The 12,568-nt window shown below is 48.1% G+C and overlaps 1 protein-coding gene across 1 annotated transcript in view; it reads right to left on the reverse strand.

Moving 5' to 3' along the window:
• MAN2A1 (mannosidase alpha class 2A member 1) overlaps positions 1 to 12,568 on the reverse strand; it is a 162,037-nt gene that overhangs the window by 7,165 nt on the left and 142,304 nt on the right. Inside the window, exons 19-20 of the mRNA XM_077861780.1 lie at positions 10,592 to 10,725; positions 2,855 to 3,049 (exon numbers count right to left, since the gene is read on the reverse strand). Coding sequence (XP_077717906.1) covers positions 2,855 to 3,049; positions 10,592 to 10,725 — 329 coding nt within the window. The remainder of the gene's footprint in view (positions 1 to 2,854; positions 3,050 to 10,591; positions 10,726 to 12,568) is intronic.

Genomic DNA, 12,568 nt, shown 5'->3' on the forward strand with positions numbered 1-12,568 from the left:
GAGCTTTCTTTGATTCAGTACTTACGTTGGCTGCTTTCCAAGATTATTTTCCTGTTATCAGAGTTACCAGAGGTCAAGGGACAGAAAGCAGTTCTTTCGAGAAGTGATTATGAACGGACAGATGCACCCCGCTGGGTCTCTGGTGAGCCTTGGAACAGCTGTGCTAAGAGTCAAAGACCAACCCAGGAGCCGGCACTGGTCGACGGGATAATGCAAAACAGCAAAACCGGCCCAAGTCGTGAGTTCTGACCCCGCCCCAGCAGGCTGGTTAGGGTTAAGCATCAGCATTTCAGTCTTTATTTTTCTGGGTCAAACTATGTGCTCAGCTGACACCTCAGTTTGCACCTGAGCTGGCAAGTACTCCAGGTACCACCAGGACAACGACCGGTGTTTACAGAGCGCTTCTGTTTTCAAAGGGCTCGAAAGCATTATCCTCTCCGTCCCTCACCACGCACCTGAAGCCGGCCCAGCTGGCCATAAAGGGGAGTGGAGTCAGCACCCGGCCAAAGGTCCACACGTCTAAGGGTGTGAAGAGCCAACGGGAAACCACGCGGGTACAGTGAGTGGAGGCCGGACCGCGGAGGGCCCAGGGCCCGAAGGCCTGCACCGACTGAGTGGGCAGCAGAGTTCTGGGTCTGGCAAGTGATAAGAATCGTAGGACCAGAAGACAAGCATCAGCCGGAAGAATGAAAGCAGCAGGTAACCACAGAAAAGAGGGGGCTGGGAAACAAGGGCCAGCCCTAGACGGCAGACCACGAAACCCGACACTCACTGACTCTAGACAACCGGATCTGGAAAACAAGCACGGGACAGAGTCATCTAGGAATGAGGGGAAGGAACAGTGGCCACCGGGCGCCCCAGGAGCCCCCAGATCCTCAGGTGGCTAACATTCCCTGCAGCCGTGCCCAGAGGCAGCCACCTGAGGCTCAGAGTCCTCCGCAACCACCCCCGCCCCCTCCATCCCTGGGTCCCCCTTCAGCTTATGGATTCATCTAACTCAGGGAGGCGACCCGTCTCCAGGAGTGGAAAAGTGAACCCACAATTATGGCAGAGTCCATTTGTTCCATCCCCACTACGTGTAGACACTCTTGTGGGCAACAGGATGCAGGAAGGGATCAAAGAAAAGGCCAGCTGGCGCGGGGCTTCTGTTCTCACCACGTCACCCACGTTTAGGCCTTCACACTTGCTCTTGACTGCCCGACCACTTGACCCCCAGAAATCTGCAGGAGTCTCACTCCCCAACTTCCTTCAGAGTCTTATTCCATTCACACCCTTTCTGCAATGTCCTCCTCCAACCACACTATGCAAATCCCTGTCATCCTCCAGAACCATCCTTCCCTCCTTCCCCCCCCCCTCGAACACTTGTCACCATCTAACTCATGTTACGTTTCTCTTAATTTTTTTTTTATTTTTCTCCTCCCACCAGAATCGATGCTTCAGAAGAGCCAGGGGTTGCCGTCTTGGCTGGGTCACGACAGTTTCCCTGGTGCCTCTAGCTGTAACTGTAGGGCAAGAAGTACATCCTGCAGGTCGGTTCACATGATCAAACGAGACTTTTGACATGCGCAGACATACCCAGGCCTCCTGTGTTCAGCCGTACTATTACAAGCCTTATGCATATTCCTACACAGGCCGTAAAAGCCTTAAGTGTCCAAATTTGCAGGCATTTATCCTTAACTTTACTTGGTTTGCTTTAGTTCTTTGCTCTAAAACTAAACATTCTCTCTTCCTATGTTGTCTTCAAACATGAACATTCTCTCCTTTTCATACTCAGGCCATTTATCACTTTTCCTACGGAATCCCGAAGCGCGTACTATTTCCAGCCAAGCATATGTCAGTTCACAATATCAAAACAGCTCTACCGAATTTAAAAACGATGTCAAATGCCGGATTTTTATTCTTTGCAAATGCAATCTCTGACTTTAAAAGCAGGCATACATGCAAACAAAAGCAGGGCAACTGCGTTAAAATTCCTTATCTACTAAAATCTTCCCCTGTTCTTCCTCTAGTGGATCTTTAGACGTCTCTAAACAGTTGGTTTTTCAATGCAAAGGTCGGAGTTGCAGTGATTTTCAGGAGAAAGAGATGAATGTACATGGCTTCTGATGCAGAATTAATTAAAAGCAATGCTTCTTATTTCTCTGACTCCTTAAGAGACACTGGCTACGAAGGAGAAATGATGGAAAATGCCAGCAGAGCTCATCTTAAGGCCTGTTGTCCCACCTACTATTATGTGACCCCAGGCTAGCTTTTGCTTTCTTATCTGTAAAAAGATAATATCCCCCGACCTTCTCACCACAGAGAACTTTTCTGAGAGTAACATAAATTAGGAGTGGGATATGCTCTAAACCACAGAGCCACAGTCAAATGAAAGGCGTAACGATCTTGCCTAAAGGTGAAGTCCTCGTGACGGCTCCTGGAAGCACAGTGAAACTCCCAGTACAGCTGACCCTTCAACGGCGCAGGTTAGGGGCGACGACCCCCCACCCAGAGTCAAAAATCTGCAGGACTCTGAGTCTCCCAAAACAGAACCACTAAGAGCCGACTAGTATTGCCTGGCACCCTTACTGATAACATGGACAGCGGTTTGGCACGGATTTTGTACGTTATACGTGTCATATACTGCATTCTTAAAATAAGCCAGAGAAAAGAAAATGTCATGCAAATAATAAGGAAGAGAAAATACATTTTCGGTACTGCACTGCATTTATCAAAAACGTTCCGAGTAAGCACACGGGTGCAGGTCCAACTCGTGCTGTGCAAGGGTCGGCTGTTATTTGTTTTCCGCTTCTCATCCCCTTATATCAAATACATTACAAAATGTAACTGTTCATAAACGCATTTTGGGATATACCTTTGACTGTATAGTCCTCAGATTAACGAGATGAATGTCACAAGGCAAAGATGACAGCAGCGGAGAGAATTCCCCTAGCAGCTGGAGGGTGGGCACGGGGACCTTTTCTGCCATCGTAAAGACGGGATGATTCAGGAAAGAAGAAGTCATGTGGCTAACGAGAGAAGGATAACTGACCGACTTCTTCTCTTCTTCCTATCAAGAAAAAAAGCAAACACGCTTAAGTGTTGTATATTTGCAGTTTTCACAATATCGACTGAAATTACTTGACGGGGTTTAGGTAGGAAAGGAATGCAACCGTAAGCACGTACTGTAATTTTATTAGGTTTTGTAAATAACAGCCTTAGACGACACACAGATTTACCAACTTCGGCGGTGAGCAATGTAAGAAAATGACAGTGTCCACTTAACTCCTGTTCAGAAGTAGCTTTTCTCCATTGCTTTAGCGCTAAAAACCCTGACGACACTTTTCACGAACATTTTAGGACAAAGTGTAACTTTTTCTGGAAACTCAACCTACGACAAAATTCCTTAAGTAGATGGGTTGGGACATCTGTACTTCTTGCAATCATCAAATGTGATCTCTTCTCCCTCAGGTGTCACCCATCATATTCTCGTGGTTTCATTTATACACTCAACTAGACCATGACACTTCGTAAGGATCCAAAGCTATGCTCTATAGATGTTAACCAATGACAGATTTTTTTTTTGGGGGGGAAAACTCTCGGAATAAATAAGATTTTTTAAAAACAGAGGTAGCATCCCTGATCATCTGTTAAATTTTTTTTTTTAATTTGCCTTCTTTTTTTTTAAATTTATTTATTTATGATAGTCACACAGAGAGAGAGAGAGAGAGAGAGAGAGAGAGGCAGAGACACAGGCAGAGGGAGAAGCAGGCTCCATGCACCAGGAACCCGACGTGGGATTCGATCCCGGGTCTCCAGGATCGCGCCCTGGGCCAAAGGCAGGCGCTAAACCGCTGCACCACCCAGGGATCCCCGTCTGTTAAATTTGATAAATCACTGCCACTGAACGAAAACTCTCATGTATGTTATGGAGTAGTTAGTACATATTTACCTAGTACACAATTATTCAGTATAATTTAAAAGTAATTTAGTCATTGCTATGGTATATATACTTCCGGATAAGTGGTTCAGGATGTTCAAACATTAAATACGTCTGCCAGGGCTGGGCATATGCGTATGGTGGATGACACACTCAATTAAATCAATGACTAAGCAGAGCCTTAACCAGTAACGCCTGAGGTATAAAAGCACACAGAGAAAAACACTGAGAAGAGAAAATAATTTACATAGAAAGGTTTTCTGATCAGCAGTGACAGGCAGGACAAATTTAATTTTGCATCTTTTTTTTAAACTGTCCATTTCACTGATAGCTTTTGATTTTGCATCCTTTTTTTTTCTGTAATATGGGGCTCAGATGAAAGGCTTGGTTACTTATCTGTGTGAAAAGATAGGATTTATAGAAGATACAGAGCTTAAAACTCAGAATGTCAGATTAGCACTGAACAGAGGGTGTTAGCAAAGAGTGACAAGCATCTTGCCAGCAGCGAACTGTAGATGTCATTACAATTCAGACTATGGAGAAAGAGAGAGAGAGAAAAAAAAAATTAAAGGCAGCAGAGGGACACTGCAATATTAAGATGCTGACAAAAAATATTAGGTCTAAAAGAGCGGTAAAAACGAAGTACCCATTCCACACTCCTCTTCTGAAAGAAAGATTAAGTAAAGCGTATAAAATCATATTCTCCAGAACTGCTGAAATTTCACGCATGTTGTTGAATAGTGAGGGAACAGTTTCAACAAGAAACTTTAAATGTACTCCAAGATCAAAGGACTTCATAATGTAGGTCAGGATTGCTGACAAAATCACTTTTTCAGTAATAAAAGATAAAAGATTCCAACAGAAAAGAAGACACCTGCCGTATGAGACTCGGAAGGCATGAAGTCCATTTCTAGGTCAAATAACATTCAGGAAGAGCTCTCTGGCTTTGTTCTCAGCTCTTGGAGGAATCCCCGGACGCCTAGGGGAGCAGGTGGGAGACTTCCTGATGGATTGTGCAGACCCCGCAAACAGGGATGTGCACACCGACCCAGCCAGGTCCCCTGATGCTCAGCGCTCAACACTGGCCACATGGAGCAATATTGGGTGTGGGGAGGGGACACCTGGGTGGCTCCGTCAGTTGCACCTCTGCCCTCGGCCCAGGTCATGAAGCCAGGGTCCCGGTCCTGGGGTCGAGCCCCGTGTTGGGCTCCCTGCTCAGCGGGGAGTCTGCGTCTCCCTCTCCTTCCGTGTACTCCTTTGCGCTCTCTCTCTCCCTCAAAATAAATGAAAAAAAAATCTCAAAAAAAAAAAAAAAAAAAGAATGGCTTGGGGAGCTTCAAACCCAGATCCTCAGGCACTAGCCCAAATCTCCGTAAACAGGCTCTCCAGGGGTGGGCCCCAGGAAGCCCAAGCTTAACAGCCCCCGGAGAGGATCTCAGCTCTCAGGGTGACACAGCTCCAGGGACGTGGGTCGGGAACCGTGACCCCAGACACTCTCCCAACCTCATAGGACAGACAGCTCCTTTTGGAGTCCAATGCACGAGTCTCATCCTTTAACCAGTTTCGGATTCAGAAAATGATTCAGACTCAGAAAGGCGTTCATGAAAGGTCTCAGTGAAGCGAACAGCGTCACGAACCTAAGTCCCTCGGAGAACTCAGCAGCGGGGCCCTTCACTGTCCCCACCGAGCTGAGGAGGCGCCGCGGCTCCGGGCTGGGAAGGCAGCGGGCACCGGCCAGGCAGGGCGCGACTGAACCCCGCGGGAGGCTCCACGATCCGTGCCCTTTCTGGACATTTTTACAGCAACGAGGGTCTCAGCAAAATATTTATCTGGCGAATTACCACTTTTTGATCAATCTCCTGGAAAGGGAGTCTGAGCTGTAACCTTTAGGATACACCCAAGGCTTGTAACACGTGTTTGCTTTAGGAAATTTTATGCGTTTGTTTAAGCGGTAAATGAATTCCCCAGCCTTGTAGTAACAAGTGCACTACTATCAACATCATTGGGTTCTTGTGGGCTGGGAGGCGTCAAGCTGTTCGAGTCTAGCCTGCTCCTTGCAGCCTGTGTGAAACTATAAATAGTTTCTAGCACATTCCGATCCAGGCCACACCAAGTTGAGCTCTCCATTGGGTTCCAGCCCTTCTATGTCACACGTCAGAACTACTCGCTGGGCTCCACTTAAGTTATCTGATCCCTAAACATCAAAGGCTTCCATTCATCTACATCAAAACTTGCTAAATAAATGACCTAAGATAATAGATGATATTTTTGAGTCCCTTTTGCTTATTCAGTACAACTTGATACCTGGTGGGAACACGATAAAGGTTTTTTATTTTTTTGAACTTCATCTATTAACCAGCAAATATAAATAAACGAGAGGAAAAAAATGCAGTTGGGGAAAGGATGCAGTAAAAAGCCAGAGACAGAAGAAATAATCAGTGAAAATGTAAAGAATCGTAAGATTTGGAAATAAATCTCATTTAGTGCAGAGGTGGAGCCTGGTGACACATGGGCTAAATCTGCCTGTAGATAGGTTTGGGAGGTCTGTGTGGTATTCAACAGTTGGCCAGCTCTCAAAAAGAGAAAAAAAAATCCAGGAGGTGTCACATTGAAATTGTCAGCAACAATAACAAAAACTCCCCGAAACAGGTGAGTTCGCCCCCGCCCCCACGATACTGGAGATCCAAGTCACCCTGGGCCCCCACGTTCCCTCGAGGGCGGCTGAGTTCTAGCTCCTTGGTGGGATGCGTCCTTGTGCTCATCACAGCCCTGGGGTCACCTAACTGAGGTGTTTGCCCGTAAGACGTGACCGGCCTCCCTCATTCCATCTCTTTTCAGATCCCTGCAAGCATTCGGGCTTTTCATCTCCTGTCTCTCGGCTGGCCCTCCTACCACGTAAAGAGCTGGCATCCCAGGGTAGAGTGACACAGCTGTAATGCCTGAACACTTCCAGCTCTCGGCTCAGCGCCCTCCACGCAGGAAGGGACAGGGAGTTAAGTCTCAAAGAAACAAAACCTAAAGGGTCGGTGCCAGAGGGACGATTGTCATTTTGCACGGATGAGCATCACCGTCACACGGCCCCAGCCATCCGCAGGGCACCCGCACATCTCACGGAGACTGTCGTCATGCCAGGGCCCGTTCTCCCCGCGTCTCCGCAGAACACTCGAGAACAGGCCTCCATTCCCCTTAGTCACCCCAGTTACCCCCAGGGGGCTGCAGGCTTAGGACTTTCTACCCAGATGCCTTCCTTGACAGAACCGGCTCCTCGCCGCGGCGCCTCCCCATCGACATTTTAAACACTAGAGTCTGAGTTGAAAATAAAGACGCCGTCTAGAAAGTTCACGTTATACGGGATGGAGCGTTTGTTAATCGAACGTCTTTTAAATCAATTTCGCTAGAAATTAAAACGTATTTTTCTCTTCTCTGGTTCATTTTTTATTTAAAAGACACTATTGATTTAAGTCCAGGAATCTATAGTTGAGCAAAAGAAAAATTTAACCAACAAAGGATTACAAACACATTGGATCAAATTTCAATCAATTACTATCCAAGGAGTTTTTTGAATGGGAATAAACAAATTATTTCCCTTCTAAGTGAAAGCTTCATAGATCTGACATGGAAATTCTTACTGCCATAGTTAACAGAAGCTTTGCAAATTAGTGTCTATATAGAGAAGAAAAAAAAATCATAAAAGCCAGAAACATTTTCAGGAGGAGAAAGAGTGTAGCTGCCAGCACTCAGACAATGATTTTCCTATGCAGTTTGAGTCCTAAAATTAAGCTATCTTGTCAGTAATTGATTTAAACCATGCGTCCCAAGAACTGGTATAAATCCTGACATCTAAAAATGGGTATTAAAATCTTTTTTCCTAAAAGATTCTAGATCCTGGAAGAAGTCTTTGCTTTAATGAGCTGTTGCCGGTTCGTTCAATCAACTGGTGTTTTATTTATGGAACACCTACCCCAGGCCAGGGGCCCTGAGGGGCACCAGGAGCTGCAGGACCCAAGTCCCCGGATGTAGCAGCAGGGCGAGAACATGCACAGTGGGACGGGCAGGGCACAGCACAGCAGGGCACGGGCAGGGCACAGGAGGGCACGGGGCAGGGCACATGACAGGGCACAGCACGGCATGGGGCAGGGCACGGGGCAGGGCACAGGAGGGCACAGGGCAGGGTACAGCAGGGGTAACACGGTGGCCCGAGGCACTACAGCCGCTCACTCATTTGTGCATCGCGTATTCATTCGTGCAACAGATACGGTGCTTCCTCCACCGGGGACAAGTCTAGAAGCAGCGGAACAGGGCCCGGCGCTCAGCAGAGCCGTGGTCAAAAGAGGAGCGAGACGAGGATCAGGGGAGCGCCTGGATGTGTGGTTCTGAGGAGGCAGAGGGCGGCGGGTCTGGGCGCTCGGGTACAAGCCACAGCCGGTGAGCTGTGGCCACAGCCACGACCCAGGGCCCCGCGCGGGGGCCAGGGCAGCAGGTGCCGGGGCAGCAGGGGGCAGCAGGTGCCGGGGGCGCAGGCCGTGGGGGAGGGGGCCAGGCAGCAGGTGCCGGGGGCGCAGGCCGCGGGGGAGGGGGTCGGGCAGCAGGTAGGGGGGTGCAGCAGGGCGCAGCAGGTGCCGGGGGCGCAGGCCACGGGGGAGGGGGCCGGGCAGCAGGTGCCGGGGCAGCAGGCCGTGGCGGAGGGGGCCGGGCAGCAGGTGCCGGGGCAGCAGGTGCCCGGGGCACAGGCCATGGGGGAGGGGGCCGGGCAGCAGGTGCCGGGGCAGCAGGGGGCAGCAGGTGCCCGGGGCGCAGGCCACGGGGGAGGGGGCCGGGCAGCAGGTGCCGGGGCAGCAGGGGGCAGCAGGTGCCCGGGGCACAGGCCGTGGGGGAGGGGGCCGGGCAGCAGGTGCCGGGGCAGCAGGGGGCAGCAGGTGCCCGGGGCGCAGGCCGCGGGGGAGGGGGCTGGGCAGAAGGGGGGGAGGGCAGCGCGAGGGGCCACACGGAGCCGCGGGCCCAGGACAGGCTCCCCGCCGCGTGAGGACCACGGCCTTCACAGGGAGGCCGGTGACCAGACCTCGGGGCGTGAAGAACGGGGCACGGAGGTCAGACTGAGTTTTGGGAAAAAAAAACAGACCAAGCAGACCAACCCTGACTGAGAACCAACGTGGCAGGAAAAGAAGAGCGGATCGACTGGGGAAGCATCTGGGGTTGCTTGGGGCGGTGGCTGAGGTCTATGAGAGGCCACATGGGAACTGCTCGGGCAGGACAGTGTCCTCGCAGGGGCCATACCGCCGCTCGAGAGGAGAAGGACGGAGAAGGATGGAGAAGCATCTCTGGGAGCAGAGGAGGGACGCCCCCGGGGGTGCTGCCGGGAGGGGGAGGGCGTCGGGAGGCTCCTGATGGGCAGGGCGGGGGGCGGGGGGTCCGAGGAGCAGGACACAGGGAGGGATGGCTCTGCGGCCAAGAGGGGACCAGATCTGGGGAGACGTATGTGGGGCTTTTATCGCCAGAGCAGGAAGGACCACAGGGGGGGGTGGAGAAAAGGAGGGGTCGGGGGGGGGGGGCTCAGCGGTGGGGCACCCGCCGTCGGCCCGGGGTGTGACCCTGGGGTCCCGGGATTGAGTCCTGCATCGGGTTCCCTGCAGGGAGCCTGCTTCTCCCCCTGCCTGTGTCTCTCCCTCTCTCTCTATGTCTCTCATGAATAAATAAAATAAGAAAGAAGGAAGGAAGGAAGGAAGGAAGGAAGGAAGGAAGGAAGGAAGGAAGGGAGGAAGGGAGGAAGGGAGGGAGGGAGGGAGGGAGGGAGGGAGGGAGGGAGGGAGGAAGGAAGGAAGGAGAGAGAAAGAAAGAAAGAAAGAAAGAAAGAAAGAAAGAAAGAAAGAAAGAAAGAAAGAAAGAAAGAAAGAAAGAAAGAAAGAAAGAAAGAAAAAGAAAGAAAGAAAAGAAAGAAAAGAAAGAAAAGAAAGAAAGAAAAGAAAGAAAAGAAAGAAAAGAAAAGAAAAGAAAAGAAAAGAAAAGAAAAAAGAAAAGAAAGAAGAGAAGAGAAGAAAAGAGAATAAGAAATAAAGGGCCGAGCGGAGGGCCATGGGAGGTGGGGAAGGAGTCAGGTAGGGAGGACAGGGGTGACGACTCTTGTGCTGCCCTAAGAAGGTATTGTCATGTTGGTCTACATCCAACTGAGCTTTAGGCGGACTGCTTAATGGGATGCTGGGGTTTTGTTTTGAGAAATGAAAACTGAACAAGACACATGAGTAAATCCGCTTTCAGTTGAGTCTAAGACCAGAATAAGTACACTAAGGTCTCAAAAAAAATTTTTTACTAATCAAAATTTCCTAATAAGCACGTGCTAACATTCTATCCTTAAATTCAATGCTTATTTTCTTTCAAAATAATTGCAGAAACTTTCACCCCAACTGGTTCCTTAACGTTATTTTACATCTACATAAGAAGCACAAAATAAATAAATAAATAAATAAGATGACCTAAATGCAAACCCTACGTAAGTGTAACTGAAGTTTTCTAACATATCTTTCCATCTTGTCAGTTTAGGCTAAATCTCTTATAAAGGTATCTCAATACTGGAAACTAAATCATTAAAAAAAATAATAATGTGGAAAGTCATAATTTCAAATTTTGAGTGGCAAAGAATAATCAACATCAGAATGTGCGAATTATTTTTTTTCCTACCATATTCACAACACTTCTTTTTTCCAGGAGTATTCGAAATAAATTAGCTGTAACCTTGTTATCATGGACACCTTGCTCAAGGCCGCGATTATCATCTTGCATGAGTCTTCGATCCATGATAACTTCAATCTGACCTAACAAACAAACAAACAGACAAACTGGCCAGGGTTATTTAATACAAACATCCAGGGAGGATCACATAAGTTTAGGCACGATCCTGATTTAAGCCAAGGACACAGATCCGTACAACCCACAGTATCAACAAGGGCTTTTCTCAAAACAACTAGTGTAAACGCAAAAACCAGGATTGTGTTTCTGTTCTTCTTCATTGTCGTCTGCTAAAAATCTGGTTAAGAGACTTAAAAAATGAGACAGATCAAAAATTTGAGATTTAAAAATTAACCTGAAATGTAAATCACGTCCTCCAAAATTTTTAGTGGCGGCATTTGGAATTTAAAGAGGTTTATGAGGCTCATTAAGGGAACGTACATCACACACTGAATAACAAGACAAATACGGATGCACAGAGTCTAACAAGGATTTGAAAGACAATTTAGGTTACTCGATACATGGTGATCCTCTGAAGAAACCCCAGGATTTGGAGACACCTGCCACATACCCCCTTCCCTCCCTGGTATTATTATAAGTGGCATCACTATCCTCTTTCCTGGAGCTCAGAAAGAGGTCATATTTGGTTCCTGCATTTGCTGTGCAATAATTCCACACCTCTTCTAGTTTAAGTTGTGAGCTGTTAGGCTTTGAGACTGCAAACTAAAAAAAAAAAAAAAAACTAAAAAACTCTAACCAAAACAAACTAAAAAAAAACAACACCCAGGGCCACAGTCATATATTTATACTAAAAAACCCAAAAAACCCTAGTCGTAAATACTTAAAAATATATGTGTATTCATCCATCCGCCCATTCACATTTGTCATGGTATTAAAGTGATCGTTTGGCATAAAAAAGCAATACACAAAATATTTTAATGACTATTATTCCAACACAGTCAACCCAAGTCTGTTTAGTTGTTTCTTCTCTCGTTAGGGATCCATAAAACCCCCAGCGATGGTTAGAATTTTGGTTGTCACGACCTCCATATTTCTTTTAGGACACAACCGTCTAGAATTTGCTCCTCGGGCACTGAGACTAATTGCCCCGTGGCCACCTAGGGCTTGATCTTAGATCTTAGATCTGGCTTCACACCCAGATCAGCGCAATTTCTCTCTTCTTCCTGCCTCCAAATGTTAGTCCACACAATACGTGAGCCTGAGTAAATCTCCTGGAGTGTACTCAAATTGTTTTCATGTTTGCAGGTATTCAAACGTCTTTGGGTGCCTACTGCAGGGCACCTGCGCCAGGTAGGACTCTTGAGCCACCCATCTTTAAACCCTGCCTTGAATTCTCAGAATTGGGTTCTTACATAGGGAGCTAGACATTAGGACTGGAGCAATCACCAACTGGACGGTTATGTCCCTTCCCTTGATAAAGGTGAACTGAGAAACACAGCTCCTCTGCCCCCAAACCACATCTAGGCATTTTAGGGGAAGCTGTCCCAATCTGTAAATGTTGACTTAATTTTTTAAAAATCAAAACATAAAAAAATTCCAGACTTCTGGGCTCCTCAGAAACTGGCCCCTCCGCATGGCAAGGACGGCCTGGCACTGAGCGGCAGCTGCCCCATCAGCACGCGGCAGCCCCGCGGCTCCCCGCCTGCACCCTGGTGGGAGGCCGTTATTATTCTTATAATGGCATTAATGTCTTTATGGTCTCATCTCCTGATTCTGTGTGATGAAAGCCACAAATAAAAATGAGAAATAGTATGCTTTGTGTGGGCGGATGTTCAGAACGTATGCATAAGCCTAATATAAAAAGTGGGTTTGTGACAAAGGGTACACACGCCAGGCACCTGCGCTCCTTTTCCTGCCTGGCTCCTTAAGACATTTATTTGTCTTAGCAACTCTTAATATGTAAGCGAG

The sequence above is a fragment of the Canis aureus genome, chromosome 2 (genome assembly GCF_053574225.1).
Source record: "Canis aureus isolate CA01 chromosome 2, VMU_Caureus_v.1.0, whole genome shotgun sequence".
Lineage (NCBI taxonomy): Eukaryota > Metazoa > Chordata > Mammalia > Carnivora > Canidae > Canis > Canis aureus.